At 40.5% G+C, this 15881-nt stretch overlaps 1 protein-coding gene across 5 annotated transcripts in view; it reads left to right on the top strand.

The window, feature by feature from the left end:
- The window catches only part of LOC114788298 (corticotropin-releasing factor receptor 2), a 55060-nt gene that overhangs the window by 6321 nt on the left and 32858 nt on the right, over nucleotides 1–15881 (top strand). For 3 of the 5 annotated variants that reach the window (XM_028976730.1, XM_028976727.1, XM_028976729.1), the window contains exon 3: nucleotides 6378–6497. In XM_028976730.1, the coding sequence (XP_028832563.1) occupies nucleotides 6378–6497 (120 nt within the window). Of the gene's footprint in view, nucleotides 1–6106; nucleotides 6280–6377; nucleotides 6498–15881 lie in introns of those variants that run through there. The other 2 variants (XM_028976728.1, XM_028976732.1) reach the window with 2 other exon arrangements.

Raw genomic sequence — 15881 nt, forward strand, 5'->3', positions numbered from 1 at the left:
GGTGATTCAACATCAATTATACCTTCCATAAATGCAGGATTTATTAGATAAAAAACAATATATTAATATATATTAATTTAGATATGTCTTGTAGAGGAAAGCCTAACTACCAACACAACCCTTTATTATTTTTTTCTTACTTATATAATTAATCATTCTTAACTAATAATGCTTTTTAAATAAAATTTAAAGTAATTATGACATGACAGCCTTTTGTAATTGTCTTAAATTGGCTTGTGTTTGATTTTAAATGAATGGATATCTTTCATTTATGGCATTATAGTAATCAACATTTTTTATATATTACAGAAAAAAACAACTAGAAATCTAATTCACCTGTTTATCTAAATAATTAAAGTAGCTTACTCAAAAAACAAGATTTCTTTGCTTTCATGAATTTAAACTGCATATTTCAATATTGTGACTATGTAATATCGTGTTAAAAATTATAATGTAACGCTGGCATGTGTTTGAGTTGGTATTTGATTAAACTTAGAAGGTGTCCATTTAAATGGAAAAGCCTCTCTGTAATTTGGCAGCTGGTTTAAAACAATGAAGTGACTGTCAGGACAGCAAGGTTATTCAACACTGGGACTTGGTTCAAATCAGGCCATTGGCGGTAATTAAAGCTCTATGGGCCGAACCCTCGCAGGGCTATACAAAAGTGTCTGGATGCAGAGACACTGGATACTTGCTGGCCTAAAAGGGGCATGACTCATATGTGCCAGCTGCTCAGATTACCATTTCCACTGTTTTCCATCACTGTTGACTCCCCGCCAATCATTCACTGCCAGCAGAAGCGGAAGCAACTTCCTAGAGGAATCAAATTTTTTTTGCAAAATTTTGTTCCAACAGAAGGCATATAAATGTAAAAATGTAGGAGATTGCAGCCATTAAAGTTCGCAAGTAAAATATTATAAATAAGTTCACCTTTTGGAATGAAATTGCATAAATAAATAGATATTTTTTTCTGAAAATATTCGATTTATTTCAGATGCACTTGTGTTGGGTTGTGAATATGCGTTTATAAAAAACCCTTTATTGTTACTGAAAATAGATGAATAATTTTTTCATACATTGGAACATTGGTCCACTCTCTTTCATTTATTTTTCACTTTTGGGAAACAAGTCATAAGTGTACTCTGATTCTGGATTAATTGATGATGATGCACATGTGGATATATGGTGGGATTGCCAGATTGCCACACACTCTCACAAAATCATGTGAGCAATAAGAACCTGAGGGTTCTGCAGCAGCGGTAATAGCATCACGCCTGGATATGATTTCTAAGGAAAGGCCTGGTTATGTGTGGTTACTATTTTTCGTGTGCATTGACGCTGGATCTGACACAGTTTAATGCATAATGGCTCCATTCGTTCTAAGAGGGTAAATGGGTGAAGACAGTGAGCTAATTTGATCAAAGCCATTCCTGATTGTGATTTTGTTGTTGTTCAATCAACATTGATATTTACAGTATAAATGTAATAAGAAATTACCCTTTAAAAAAATTGCCTTTATTTGATTCATTTGTCAGTCCAGAAACATGAACATGAAGTGAGGGCAAATCATGCTGACATGCACTTACATTGCTCATTCCCATGGTTTACCAAGTTTTGCCGACTGCAAAAAAGTCGAATGTTTAGAATTGTGCAATCAGCACGGCACATAGTCTAGTTTGCAGCCTTAGGGTCTAAGCACTGCAATATGATAAGTCAAATATTTGCAAGCTTTTGATCTCTTAAACCATGCAACTCTGATGTAACTCTCGTTTGCTGCAATTCAAGACCCCAGCAGTCTGCGACCAAATCTGCCATTGTGACTTCTGAGCAGTTGAAAGGAAAGTCTGTCGTAGGCAGTTCAAAAGCAGAACACCAGCTCTGACAAACTGTTTAGTATGTGTGCCGGTAATGCAAAACTACAGGACTGAAGGGCAAAAGCAACACCTAAAACTGTCACTACTTTGATCAGTCTTTACCAGTTTTTCCCATTCCTTCAGGACGGAAAAATTTGTCATTTTGAATAATTAACATTTGATTAAAAATCTTTCTTATTTGGGCATGTACATTTACAACAGCAAGGCACAGCTTTGTTGGAACTGTTACAACGAGTACTACAGTGCTGCATGTGTAGCACTGAAGTAACAGTCCTTGGTAAAAGTAAAAAAAGTGAAAGTTTGAAAGTGATAAAGTAAATAAAGTGAAAAGTGAAAGTGAATTAATTGTGAAACATTGCAGAACAACACATGGAGCACACAATGAAATGTGTCCTCTGCATTTAACCCATGACCCGTGGCGGCTAGTGCGCCGCCATGATATTTGCCCAGAAAAGAGTGAAGGGATACTAATGACAGGCCATCACAAACAGTGTGCAGCTAAAACGTCCTCTATTCACAACAAAGAACCTAATTGAAGTCAGAGTGTCTACCCCACCATTTATTCACACCTACAATAGGGTTAGGATAGCGCCTGGTTGAGTGCTGACCAGAGTAGAGGAACAGAAATGAATTAACTGCAAAGGTGTTTAGCAACATGGCTTAAATGGCTGCAGGCATAATATTGTCATTGTTTTAGATTACATTTAATTAGCTGTCAGGACTTGGCTGTCAAGAAAAATGCACATCGGCAATGCAGGAACAATGTGTGGTTTTATGCATGCACTTTTTTAATGGTTTCTGATCACTCACGTCTAATGAGCGGCAGCTGGGAGTGATCAGGACCCACAAATCAGGTCACCGGCACCCGCTTTGTGAGCCAGGTGGTCCCTGGGTGTCACAGTACCCCCTTCAAGGGTGCAACTCCGAGGCACCAAACCAAAGACAAGGGCGGACAAGGGGAGGGTGGCAGCAACCACAGGGACCCTGTACTGTTTGCTCTGCATGGAAGGACCTTTGGCTGCATCCCTCCCACAGGGAGGCGGTCCCATTTTGCTTCAAACCCTCACCGGCCCAGTCCCGGTTTGACACCTCTGGTGGTCTGTCGAGCACGCAGGTCCTGTTGCTGAGCGTCCCCTCTGGCAGTCCAGGAAAAAGACCCACCCTGTCCTCCCAACAAGAAAGGTGGAGCTCCAGCCCTCTCTCCCTTCTGCCTTCCGGCCGTCGGGTTGGGCCCCAACCCGCACTGCGCCCCCCATACACATACCTGGATGAAAAGCCCTCCCCGACTGGATAAAGGGACCAGACCAGACCTCCAGGCTTCTGGATGGCACAGCAGGGGTCTCCTCAACGGGGCCTGTTTCCTCAGCAAGAAATCTGCCCACTGAAACACATGAAGGGAAAAGGGGAAGACACACTGACAAACAGAACAAAGGGTCATCCTGCTCCAGCTCTGGTCTCTCAGTGGCCTCAATCAGGGGTGAGGGTCATGACCCTCTTGCAACCACCCGGCACTGTTTCCCTCTTCTCCGAGGACATTAGACATCAGGCTCCTTGGCATTGGGACTAGAGGAAGATTGGCACAGAGTTCCTGACTGGTCAGAGCATGCAGGGTGGGAAGAACAGACCCTGCGGCATCCTCCCACAAATCAGCCTCAGCACTGCTGATGTCTTCCACTGGCTCCTCCTCCCACAATTTTCCTCATACACATTCCTCGCCACGGCATGATTCCCTCACACAGGTGGTGCCACCGCTGCAGATTGCTCCCAGGGCTTCACACTTGTCGTGACCTGGGATGCTGATCTTCAAGGGTGAAGGAGTGATGAAGCTCAACATTCTAGATGAAATTATATTTGTTTAAACATAAAATAAACAAGGCACAATGGCCAAAAACGAACAGGAATACACACAAAACCCAGAACTGTGTGAAAAACACATGAACATGAACACATTAATGCAGGAGATATGTGTGGTCGTGCCTAATGAGTGGCAGCTGGCAGTGATAAAGACCCACTTATCCCACTAATGTTATATGTTAATGACTGATTTAATTAATTTGTGCAAAAGAACTGGAAGGTGATCAATGTAACTTGGATCTTTGCATGTTCTGATCCAGAACTAAGTGCTAACAAAGAGGTTGAATGACAGTAAACCCCCAAATATGTGCAGGATGAGGCATGTGATTGGCCTATACATTTTTATATCACCACCTTGTGGGAGAGTCATATTATTCCAGCCTGTATTAAGAACAGCTCAGAGTGAACTTGAGAACAGAACAGTCTCCCGTACAGTTTCCAGATGTGCCTTACAGCTTCTCCGTCTCTATTATGCAGTGATTGAGGCTTTAAGCTGTAGCCGCATTCTCTCTCTGTAGCTTTCAGCTGAGATTCGGAAAGTGTTCTTCATTCTTGGGTAGCTCCTCATCTTTCCTCCTTTGAGGGATGGACACTTGGATGAAATGCCCACTAATGTTAAAACATCAAAAAATATAATCATAAAATAATGTTCCGCAATATAGTGGCAGGATCTCAATACTGTTGTATGTATATGCATGAATTATTACTATAGCTTAGATCAAATAAAAAATCAGGACACTCAATTTTACATGCAAACACACAACACACTGTGACTAAAATATGTTCTTTTACTTCTCCACAACAAAACCAGCAGTTAACTACAAAAATTCATGACTTCAGGCTTTTCCTACTAAATTCTAATATGTGGTCATGCACACTGGACTATAAATGTATTAAATACAAGTATATTTAATGTTAAATAAATTCATAATATATTATTAGTATAATGATCAATATATTCATATTTTGTGTGATGCGTACAAAACAAGTCACAACTTTGTCATTGGAAGTTTGCAATATTTATTTATTTATATTTAATTACAGCACGCACAGTACTCACAGAAAATGGGTCTTGGTGAATCAAATGTAGCAATTACATGTGGGACAATACAAACACACAAAACAATTCTAAGCCATTAAAATAATTTAGTGAATAATTGCAGCGATGCTGATATTGCTAAGTGGTGATGGGCTGCATGAGGGCCCTCTGGCTGGTTTCTGCCTGCCTTTTGGTGCTTATCCCCAGATTGGTTTCAGCGGAATGCATTAACATTTAGCTAAGCTATTAATAGTAGTCAGTAGGCAATAACGAGGCTGCATTATTACATAACATCAGCATTCAACTTTTTTCCCCACTCTTTACACAGGTCTTGCTCCAGATGAGCTACATTCATGTGTGCCATGGGAAGTTCTTTTAGGTTTGATCTGACTGTAACGTAAAACAGAGGTCTTATTTCAGGTGGAGGCATGTAGGCAGCCTGCGTTGGCGGAGATGACGTGTTAACATTGCATCTTGGGCTGCTTCCTGCACCTCATGGTTTTTATTGTCATGTGCTTTCTTTCTTGTCTATCAAGCGCTCCGATTTGCTGGCCTACATACAATTCTGTCTAGCCGGGGACCCACCGAATCATCATTACCTTTGACTTGAACCTGTCCCTGTGATGTTTAGTCGTACAACGTTTCCTTGATGTACTCACCAGCTCATTGTTCAAATGCTTACCCCACAGAAGGGTCGTGGGTGACGGAACCCTTCTAGGGTTGTGGGCATAAGGGCTGGGTTTGCATGTATTTTATTTAAGCATCCATTTGGATGTATTCATTTGTATATAATTTTGACATTATAGTTTGGTATGTGCCACACATTGAAACAACACACCAGAAAAATTCCTAAAAGCTGAAAAAAGCACATTATTGTGGCTGGACACAATTCCCATTGGTTGGTGTTTAGTTGTGAGACCCATTTTAGGAACAGCCATGTTCTTCACCCCAATATCACCGATCCTGGCGCTACAAGGGAGCGATTTGAAAATGTAAGCAACATAAAAGGAGACAGACCCGCACAATGGTGCAACACAAAGCGGGACAATATAGTGCAGAGGTCAGTGTAATTTCACATATACTCCTCATGTACACCAAGATATTTACTTCATTTCACCAACTGTACAGGAGGAGCAAAAATTAAAAAGAGAGATTTTAATTAAAAACAGATTTAAATGCATGTAGTTGAAAAGAATGACCTTTCACCTCCAACGTCACCCTTCCGTCGGTAAAGTGTCCATACTTTATTATTAATATAAAGATCTGAAGGCACATGGCTGTGAGCGTGGGGAGGTTGGTGGGTGCGTGGGTGCGTGGGTGCGTGGCGCATCACCAGGCTGCACGAGGACGAGCGCTCCAGCCAACCGGGCGCACTTTCGCACAAGTTCGCCGCGGACATGGACGCCACGATCTTGCACATCCTGATCGGGGAGTTCGCCGAAGCCAACTGCAGCCTCGTGGACGCGTTTCAGGACACTTTCCACGAGAACGCGTCCTGGCTGGATTTGGAGGGTAGGACGGCGCGACCCCGCCACGGTCCTCGCGTAATGTGTCTCTCTCTGAACCGGCGCTCTCCTGTCCTCTCCTCTCCTGTCCTCTCCCCGTTCTAGGTCTCTATTGCAATGCCACGACGGACGAGATCGGAACTTGCTGGCCGAGGAGCGGCTCCGGCCGGATGGTGGAGCGTCCGTGTCCGGAGTACATCAACGGGGTGAAATACAACACGACCAGTAAGTTTTACCGAATTCATTTGAAATGAAACCGATGATGATGGGATTCGTCGCTGATGTTCGTCTGCTTTAACTGGGTCTGGTATTTTTTTTATCAGACCCCCTTATAAATAGCACAGTTGGATGTCACAGTGGTTTCCTTCAGTGGGATTTGTAACGTCTGCAGTCTATTCGTTCGTGTAAATTAAAAGGAGGTGTTTTTGAGCGTGGCGAAATAAAACGACTAAATAGCCCAAAGCACCGACTGATCATTTTTCCAGCACCATGTGTACTGTCTGTAGGGGTCTGTGCAACTATTAAGCCGTCCCAGTTGTCATCGGCTTATCCCTGAACCGGTGACTCCTGCAGTGGCATCACTGTCCACGCGTGCTGCCATGCTCTTTAGTGCCGGGAGGAAGCGTGGAAACAGACAGTGAAATCACATCACCATGGTGCATGTCATAAAAACATTAATGAAGCGAGTGTTTTTCGCCTGCTGCTTAATAAGCTGCCTCAGCCATTGCCAGAGAGTACTGGCACATGTTAATTGCTGCAATTATGGAACTTATGTCATAAGGATTTTGAAACGCATTTTTGAAAAGGGAAAATTCATTTGAGGTGTGTACCATAAAGTGCCCCGGGCTGTGGTGAGAGAGACATGCTGCACTGTGTTTCAGGTGGCGTAGCTGACAGGTGTACCAGTTCCAGTCGCGGGGAGCCCGGATTTGTTGGCTCTAAAGCCATTTATGATTGACCAATGATGCTTGTAGTGGGTCATGAGGGGAGAGTTGGTTGGAAATCAGACGTTTCTTCCCGGACACGGGGGAGCAGTTGTTTTTTTGGTAGCTTTTTAACATTTTACTCTCTCCGGACGTCTATGTGCATCTCTGTTTACACAGTTAGCACATGCATTGGGATACAAACAAAACCTTTCTGTTAATGCATGCCAAAGATGAAATGTCTCATTGGATTTCCCATGATCCTCTAGCATTGTAATATTCCTGTGGTGACTGGAGGTTTTTCGGCATGCATCACTGTTCAGGGTACCAAAATCAGATCATGTTTGAAGAATACTAATTGCCGCCACTGTTATTCAACTTGGATCGCAGGGTCAGATCCCAGCTAGGCATCTCACGATCATTTTTGTACAAGGGATCAGTTGGACCAGGATCTTCTGATCACTAAAGAGATGGAAAATGCCGGGCAATGCAACTATAGCTACACATAATTGCAACGTCACCATGGTACAGTCTTCCTTGCTATGTGGCATTGCATGGGCATTTGTCCAATTATTGGGTAAAATGTATATATGTCAATTTTACCCAGTACAAAAATACAAAAAACAGAAAAATTTGTGGTGGTTTTTAATGTGCCATTATTCACCTGATATGTTAAAAGTAAAAAAATAATAACCAGCAACATGTTCACAGTATACCGTGAGAGACAGAGCATGAGCCATCTGATATAAAACATAACTGAACATAAATGAAAAAGCTAAAATCACAGTTTATACTGCCTTATTACCTGTTATAGTGTTTCTTTAAATTCTATTAATAAACTGTGACACCACCATCAGTTTAACTGTGTTGACATCGTGTGTATAATAGAGTGTTACACATCAGTTACTGTACGTGGAAATAAACTGAAAGAACTGCAGCATAATCAGCGCATCAGCGTCATAGTATCACAGGGAAATTTATGCCTGTTTTGCTAAATAAAAAATTAACAGTATCTCAAACTGCACTTTTGCAGTTTCAGTTGTGGGTTCACTGTATGATGCAGTCAGCCACAACGAAGGAACCTAGACTCCCAGGTCCATGTGGCACCAAAGCTGGTCTGAAACCGGAACATTTGGTATTTGATCAAACCTAATTTACTTTTTTTTGACTGTTAGAACTGACAGTTAACTTTTAATCCCGTAACACCATAGACATCATCTCTTTGTTGAACCATTTATAAAGGGGTTAGGGTCTTTGTAATAAATGTTTTATGTAAAGAGATGCAGTTTTTGTTGACCCATTCTGACCAAACAGGTAAACCAGCAAAACCAAATACTTTTTTCTATTTGAAGGTTAGCATCACCCATTATGTAAAAATAGAGATTAATCACTCTGCTATCATCAATTAGTCAACTTTCATTTTTCAACCTTCACTGGTAAAGAACGGCACGTAAGAGATAGCAGGTCTGAGCATTTTTTGTCCAGATGACAAAAAATGAATGTTTTTTTTTTGCCCCGTGTTCTCGATACTTATTTAATATATTTTAATATGAGCTGAAATGAAATCAGTTTTGCTGAAAAAAAGGCGTTGGCTCCAAATGTGTTTTACCACACATTTGCTTTTTTAAAATGGCCCCACTGCCAGGCTTTATAGATATTGATTCAGCTTCACAATTCTGTGAGCAATGCACAGATTTTATGGGCTTCTACAACTCCATGGTGAAATGCCTGAAATTAGATCATGATATATTTTTGGAAGGTCTTTATTGAAGGTGAAAAAAACTGAAAGAGGTGATACCAAATTAGCACCTCCCCTGCCCTGTCTTCTGGCAAGAAATCTCACTAAAAATAGCTGGTTCTGATAAAAAAAAAAAAAAAGAAAATGGTGTATTTATCAATCTGCTTCCCAGAGTTAATTATCCACGGCAGCCACACGGACTGAAGATAAATATATATACAGGGACAGATCAGATACTGAAGCCACATGCTGCACTGATAAAACCTAAGCTGGCTGATAACTGTTGACCCCTGAGCAGGTTATGGCGAACATTACTAAAAAGAGGAAATACTAAAAGAGGAAATTCTTTTTCGTTTCTTTCAGTGAGGCACCGATGCTTTGTAATTATCACTTGTGCAACAGACAAGCTTGTTAGATTCTATATTAAAATATACACTATGATGTAAAATCAGGGCTGCGGTTAGCGTAATGGGTTCGACTCTCGGGGGTCATGGGTTTGAATCCCTGCTCTGGCTTTGTGTGTGTGCAGTTTGCGTGCTCTTGCTATAGTTGCATGCGTTTCCTCCAGGTTCTCTTGTATCCACTTAAAATGATCTGTATGGAAATTATTGTAGGAAATGAGCAAGTGTTATAAGCAGCAACATTTACATCATGGTATATTTAACAATATCATTTATAATATATATTAGGTGTGTGCAGTAATCTTTAATCTGTGGCCAGTGCAGCTTGTTACCAGGTAAAACCAGGTAAAAAAGAATGAAACATGGGGCCAGGCTTACCCAGCAAGATTGCAGGCATAATTAAAAAAAAGCCTTCGTCAAGGTGGTTTGAAGGTTTAATTTCATCCTGCGAAATCGTATTGCCGGGATGTCATGGTTGCTTTGTGTGGCAGTGAATAAAGAAAGGGACAAACTGAGGCTTCACTGAAACTTTAGACACTTTTAAGCACATTCAGGTGGGTCGTTGTAGACTGCAGCTTGCTGCTGTCTAATCCATAAATATTAATATCATAATTCATTTTTAAAGCTGTGCACCTCATATTGGTGGTGTTTATTTCTTGTTGTGTGTTATTCCTATTCAGCTTCTCTGTGTGTGGGAGACATAGTGTTGCCAACAGAGATATGACCACAGCACTGTGTCACCCACAAGCAAACAGACATGCCCAGTTCTGCACCAGCCAAATCTTAACATCTTGGTTTAGAAACCAGGCGATGCCTTCACTGAAAAAATGCAACACTATTGTTCAGCCTCTCATTGGGCTTGCTGATGCAGTCGGCTGTAATTCACTCTAATGGAAGTATGGCTGAGAGGGTGTTAGGGTGATGAATCCTCTGTCTGCTCCTTTGTCCCATGAGAGTGTGAATGGGACATGTCACTTGTTTCCATTTTATACATGAAGGCAAAAAAAAAAAAAAACACCCACAATGTTGGCATTTGCTTGATTTTTTTCTATATAGTTCTAAACAACGGTTACTAAACTGGTCCTCAGGGTCCCAATCAGTTCACTCTTTTATTGCATCCAAACACATCTGAGCCAGGAAATCCAAGGCTGGAGAGAGCTGGCAGAGGAAACCTGTTTTTTTCTAATGGTAAAAATTGCACTCGCTGCAACAGGCTGTATGAAAAGCATGTACAATCAAACAGAACAGAAATTCATGACCGAATGCCACAGTAGCCTTGATTAGAAAACGTTAACAGGATATTAATATATGTTTTTGAATTATTATTGAATTGTTATTCAAATTATTATTTTAATTTTTTTTATTTGCCGACGGTTATATAGTCGACACAATATAGTCAGTCAATCAACAAGGGGAGGACCAAGGTCCTTGAACAAACAGAATCTAATTTGGAAAGGGAAGTCGAAACAGGGAAAGGAAACGCAATCTAACATGGGGCAGACTCATACCACATCTAAAAAAACACTAAACCACACAGCAAGATCCCGGAGTTATCCCAGCTCAGACCAGGACTCCGGATCTGCAGGAATTCACAGGGCAGACCACGGCCACACCAGCCCACTGACTGTACACCGTCCACCGTACGCTCACTCGTGCCACGCACACACAGTGCTAATGACAGATGGCTTGAACACTGGTACTCCTTTAAAGCAGGGAACACTGGTGTGGGGAATCCTGAAGTTTGTCAGCTTATTAATGTATAAAGAATTATCTCTGCGTTACTATTTATTGTCCAGGCTCATTTCTACAAAGTATACGAAGTCTATGTGGCATACTGTGCATATTAACAGTATTTTGTTTTTAAACTTTTTAAGTTAAATGGCTACCGGGTACCAAATGGCTACCATTACCAAATTATCAGCCATTGACAAAAGTATAAAATAGGTCAAGTGTGTGTGCGGAGCAAGTGGCTCGTAACGTCCTAAGGGCAATGTCTAATCACCACCAGCTTTGGATGAGTAAAGCCTCTCCAGATGACTGAGAAATGAACTACTGTGAAGCCTAGGGGAAAATGCAGCCCTTAAAGCGATTGGTTCTGCTGTGTACTGGCTCTGCTTTTGCAGTGCAGATTTTCAATTGATTTGGAGTTTCTGGAAAAAGCTTCTCATGGTGTGATATATACAGGGATGATGTTAACAGTTTATGTAATTCCTTTGCTTTTTTCCTACTCCCTCATACATTGTGTGATATTTGACTTATGTTGACCTGCCAGATAGCTCCTTTATAATTACAGATGTCAGAGGGATTTCGCTCCTTTGTGTTACCAAACCCTTCTGTTTCCCAATAAGGCAGGTGCCACTCAGTTTATAATCCCATAATTCCTGCTGTTCCCGCTATAAGTCTTAGATCATTTTTCCACTGAGGGCATTACTTTTTTGCACTTAATAGCACATTTTTGTTTATATTATATTTAGTGACCTTTTCTTGTTTTTCTTGTACTGTATTATTTTACTAATATCATTACTTTGTATGTACTGATTATGTTATATAATTTATTTAATATGAGTCCTGACAGCTATGTAAATGAAGATGTGGAAGCCAGGAGAAGCAGTATTGAAATTACACTATTACCCTCCTGTTACTTTTAGCTCTTAGTGAAAGAGCCCCTGTCAAAATAAGCAGGACAGACCACTAGCAGAGTAAGGTCAATATGGCAAGGGCATATGGCAAGTGCTGGAATGACGCAGTGGTGAAACACTCCAGGACTTAACACCACAGCACAACATCTCCTATTTAGAATTCAATCACTATATTTTATTAATGCAGAAAATACATGGAATTAAAATAAAATTGCTGTCTGGTCAAGGTTGATGGTTTGTTTATGTTTGAATGTCCAGAATGCTGAATGAAACACATTGTAAAGCATATTGGACATGAAAACCAGTAAGCAGTGATTTCAACAAATCAATCTGATTGGCCCAGATTCTGCATTCCTCATGGTGTGAGGATGTGTGGGAGTAAGGGATTGTGGAAATTATTCACAGTGATAGATGGTTACACTGTAGTGGGTATTTTTAGTAGGTATTTTAGCATGATTCTTGATTTATCTTAAAATAACCAATGAGATTTTAGAACCAGAACTGCTCATTTTATAATAAACTCAAAATGAAATGTTTGTTGACCAGTAAAACAAATATAGTGAAATGATATTTAAAGAATGGAACAGAATGTTTTTTTCATGTGAGGGGTATTTTGTTGCATTTGTATTCACGTTGAACTTGCACGTGCTTATCTTATGAGTCTTGTACCATATTAATCATAATCATATTAACTCTCATTAGTCTGGGAATTAAGACTTTGGTGGAACATCTAAGAACTTCATTCAGTTTCTGATGCATCACATGACATTTGCTGATGTTTGTGCCCTTTGGGTTTAGGGAAACCTAATTCACCCAATTTCACTCATTTTTGATTTGTGTACCTCTGTGCGTGCAGGGGTTGGGTATTTGGGTTGTCGCTCTCTATGCAAGTTCCATTATTTGACAACACGACATCTGAGGAACACCCTCAGGGAGTTTTCTCAAATTTTGAGCAAGTGCAAGTCAAGCGAATTACTTGATTTTGGTCAAGTTTGAGGTTGAATTGATTAACTTTTGGAGGTGAAATTTCAACACTATTTCTGGTCTACAAATGTTATATGTCAAAAACGGACATTATTATTCTAACAAATGATCGCTTGTTATAACGCTGTTATGGTTTGTTTTTAGTTATGGCTGAAGAATCTTATAGATATTTCCCTGTCTTCAAAAATGAACATTACCTCTCTTTCACACTGAATAGGTAGTGGTTAACAGTGTTAGGAAGTCTGAAATGGTTGGCTTGTGGGAAGCCTTATCTTCAAGTGTCTGTACTCTACATTGAACGCCCCTTCCGGGTAAAAGTCATGGCAGAAATCAATAACTGTAAAGCAGACATTTCCAGGGACTAAAAGTTATCAGACAGACGTTTGTGCTCACAGCACCATGACATTCAGCAAGGCGCAAAGGACCTTATTACTTTTTCCTTAGAATATTATCTTATCCTGCCTTGGTATGGAGATATATATGGAGATTATTTTTCCTAAACTGTGTTCAGTAAAGTCAGGAAACCCAATTCATGAGACTAATTTATAAAGCCAACGGCGGCTAAATGACAGAAAGAACAAGGCACCAGAATAATGGCTGAATTATTTACATGTTAAGGAGAGGAAACGCAGGCAGTTATTCGCTTTGTCAACGTTCCCTTTGCGAATGCTCCAGAGAATACACAGTGTGAAATGTTGGAACAGCAGGTGTAAAAGAAAGGAAGTGTTTGATTCTTTGATAGCTCTCTTAAAAAACACCCATTATTTGCAGCTGCCACTTCACTGTGTTGCTTTTACAATACCATTCTATTTTGACTACTTTATCTTCATATTTTTACTTTTGCTTTAATGCAATGCTTTAATACAATTGATTTAATGCAGTTTTGCTACTGTGGATTAATGTTGTCAAAAAATTTATTCTCAGACTACAACAACAACAATTTTCACCAGGCGTTCTAGCGGGCAGCAGCTCCCCCGGCTATCTGGAGGACCGAATGTTTACATGAGGGACACACTTTATACATAATTCTGAGGCAACAAAATGCAAAAAGCAAGCAAGAATGGGCAAAACCAAAAGAAGTGGACAGGCCCATTTGCAAGAAATGCTTCAGTGTTGTCGTTCGTCAAAGCAAGAAGCACGGCAAATTTAGCAAAGCATTTTGCAAAAAGAATTGCTTTAAATACGACCCACGCTTTGGTGGTCAAGGTCACTGTCGGTTACCTGAAACTGAACTGTCATTTGAAGAGCTGTAATTATTATTTGCTTTAGTATGTAGTAAAGGGGCACAATGAGGCCAACTTCCAGCAAGGCACTGAACTGACTGGATTCAAATGCTTCAGACACCAGGCCGACAGTAGCTGAAATGCTCTGGCATTTAAGGGGGATGTCTAAGCCTGAAAGGATCATTTGGACACTGAGGGAACTGGCAGAAAACTTTCATCAGTGCTGAATTGTTCGGACTGCTTTTATCATCGACGGGGTGTGATGGTTTTGCTGTGGCAGAAATAGTAGCTTGTATAGGGACTTTAATGACAGTGGACACTGAAGAGGAAGTCAGCTGGTGCTTCCGGAAAGCTATTGGTGGCACAAATAAAAAGTGCTTCAGAAGCATCTCAGGTATTCTTTGTGCTTTGACTGCTGTGCACGATAAAGCTGTCAACTGTTGACACTCTGTTCCCAATTCTTACACAATTTGGCTTCTGATATCTGAATCCTGGTATTTGTCATTTTCAGTATAGCTCCTGGCATGAAATTCCCATTGTCCTGTAGGGAGGAAGGAACGACATGTCACCCAGCTTTTCTGTTGGACTTGTTGCTTATTTGCTGAGATACTTGTCAAATGCTGGAAATTGCAAATGTGTCTGTCTGCATGCTATGCAGAAACTAATTTGAATAATGACAGATGCAGTTGGAAAAAAACAAAAACATAACCAACTCCAGAAACAAAAATTGACACTCTTTGCAATTTGGGCACATGCGTTTTTTTTTGCCAGTTCCAGTGCCAGTTCATGACACGCGCCTTGGCATTTTAGCTATAAAAGCCATTGTGCTGACAGCTGTGACATTTATAAAATAATAGGCCGTTACTTTTTTTCTAAAGTGAGACTCAAAATGCAAACACAAGAAGCGGCAAAAGCCCAGCATAAGACAACCGTTTCCAGAATTTGATTAAATATAAGTCAAAACATAAAAAAAACTGTTGAGTAACGTGATAGATCCATCCCGTGTTTGGTATGGAGTTGGCTATCTTATAAATGATCAAATCAGCCTCTATAGTGTTGCAAACAACATTTTCATTTGAGGGAAGCCTCTTTTATCAGAAAGCACATCAGCGGCCGTGATGGTGTAGGCTGCAGCGGCGCTGGATATTAACTGATTAAATGGATAGTAATCTGTTTTAGTCAGGGAATTAGTAGTGCCCGTGCTCCCCTGTGCCCTTTCAGAACAAAAGCACATTTACAACTCTTCCTGAAGAAGATTCGCTAGCTTGACAGATATGCTCTTGAAGTGGGGAGGCCTGTAGCATCTTAAGTAGTGATGATGAGTCAGAGGAATCAACCTCACTTTTGTCTCTGCTAATATTAAAAATTCATGTCAAACTAAGAAAAAACAGATACACCAGTTAGATTGCCATTTGCTGAACAATTTGCAGATACAGTATGCTGCAAATAAAATAAAGAAAAATAGCTTCAAAAAATGTTTGCATCTAACCACACCGAGAGTACATTTTTCACTGTCAGATAGTCCATCAATTTGTCAAGAATTCAACAATTAAATAATTTCAGAAGAACTTGCTTGTCAATAATTGCCCCCAGGCGTGTTGTATATGGTATGGACGGGGTATAAAGCGAGGCAGAGCACTTATCAGCTATAAACGTTTATTAGCTGGAGGGGGCACCATAGCAACCCCTCAAATTAGCACC

Source organism: Denticeps clupeoides, chromosome 4, assembly GCF_900700375.1.
Source record: "Denticeps clupeoides chromosome 4, fDenClu1.1, whole genome shotgun sequence".
Classification (NCBI taxonomy): Eukaryota; Metazoa; Chordata; class Actinopteri; order Clupeiformes; family Denticipitidae; genus Denticeps; species Denticeps clupeoides.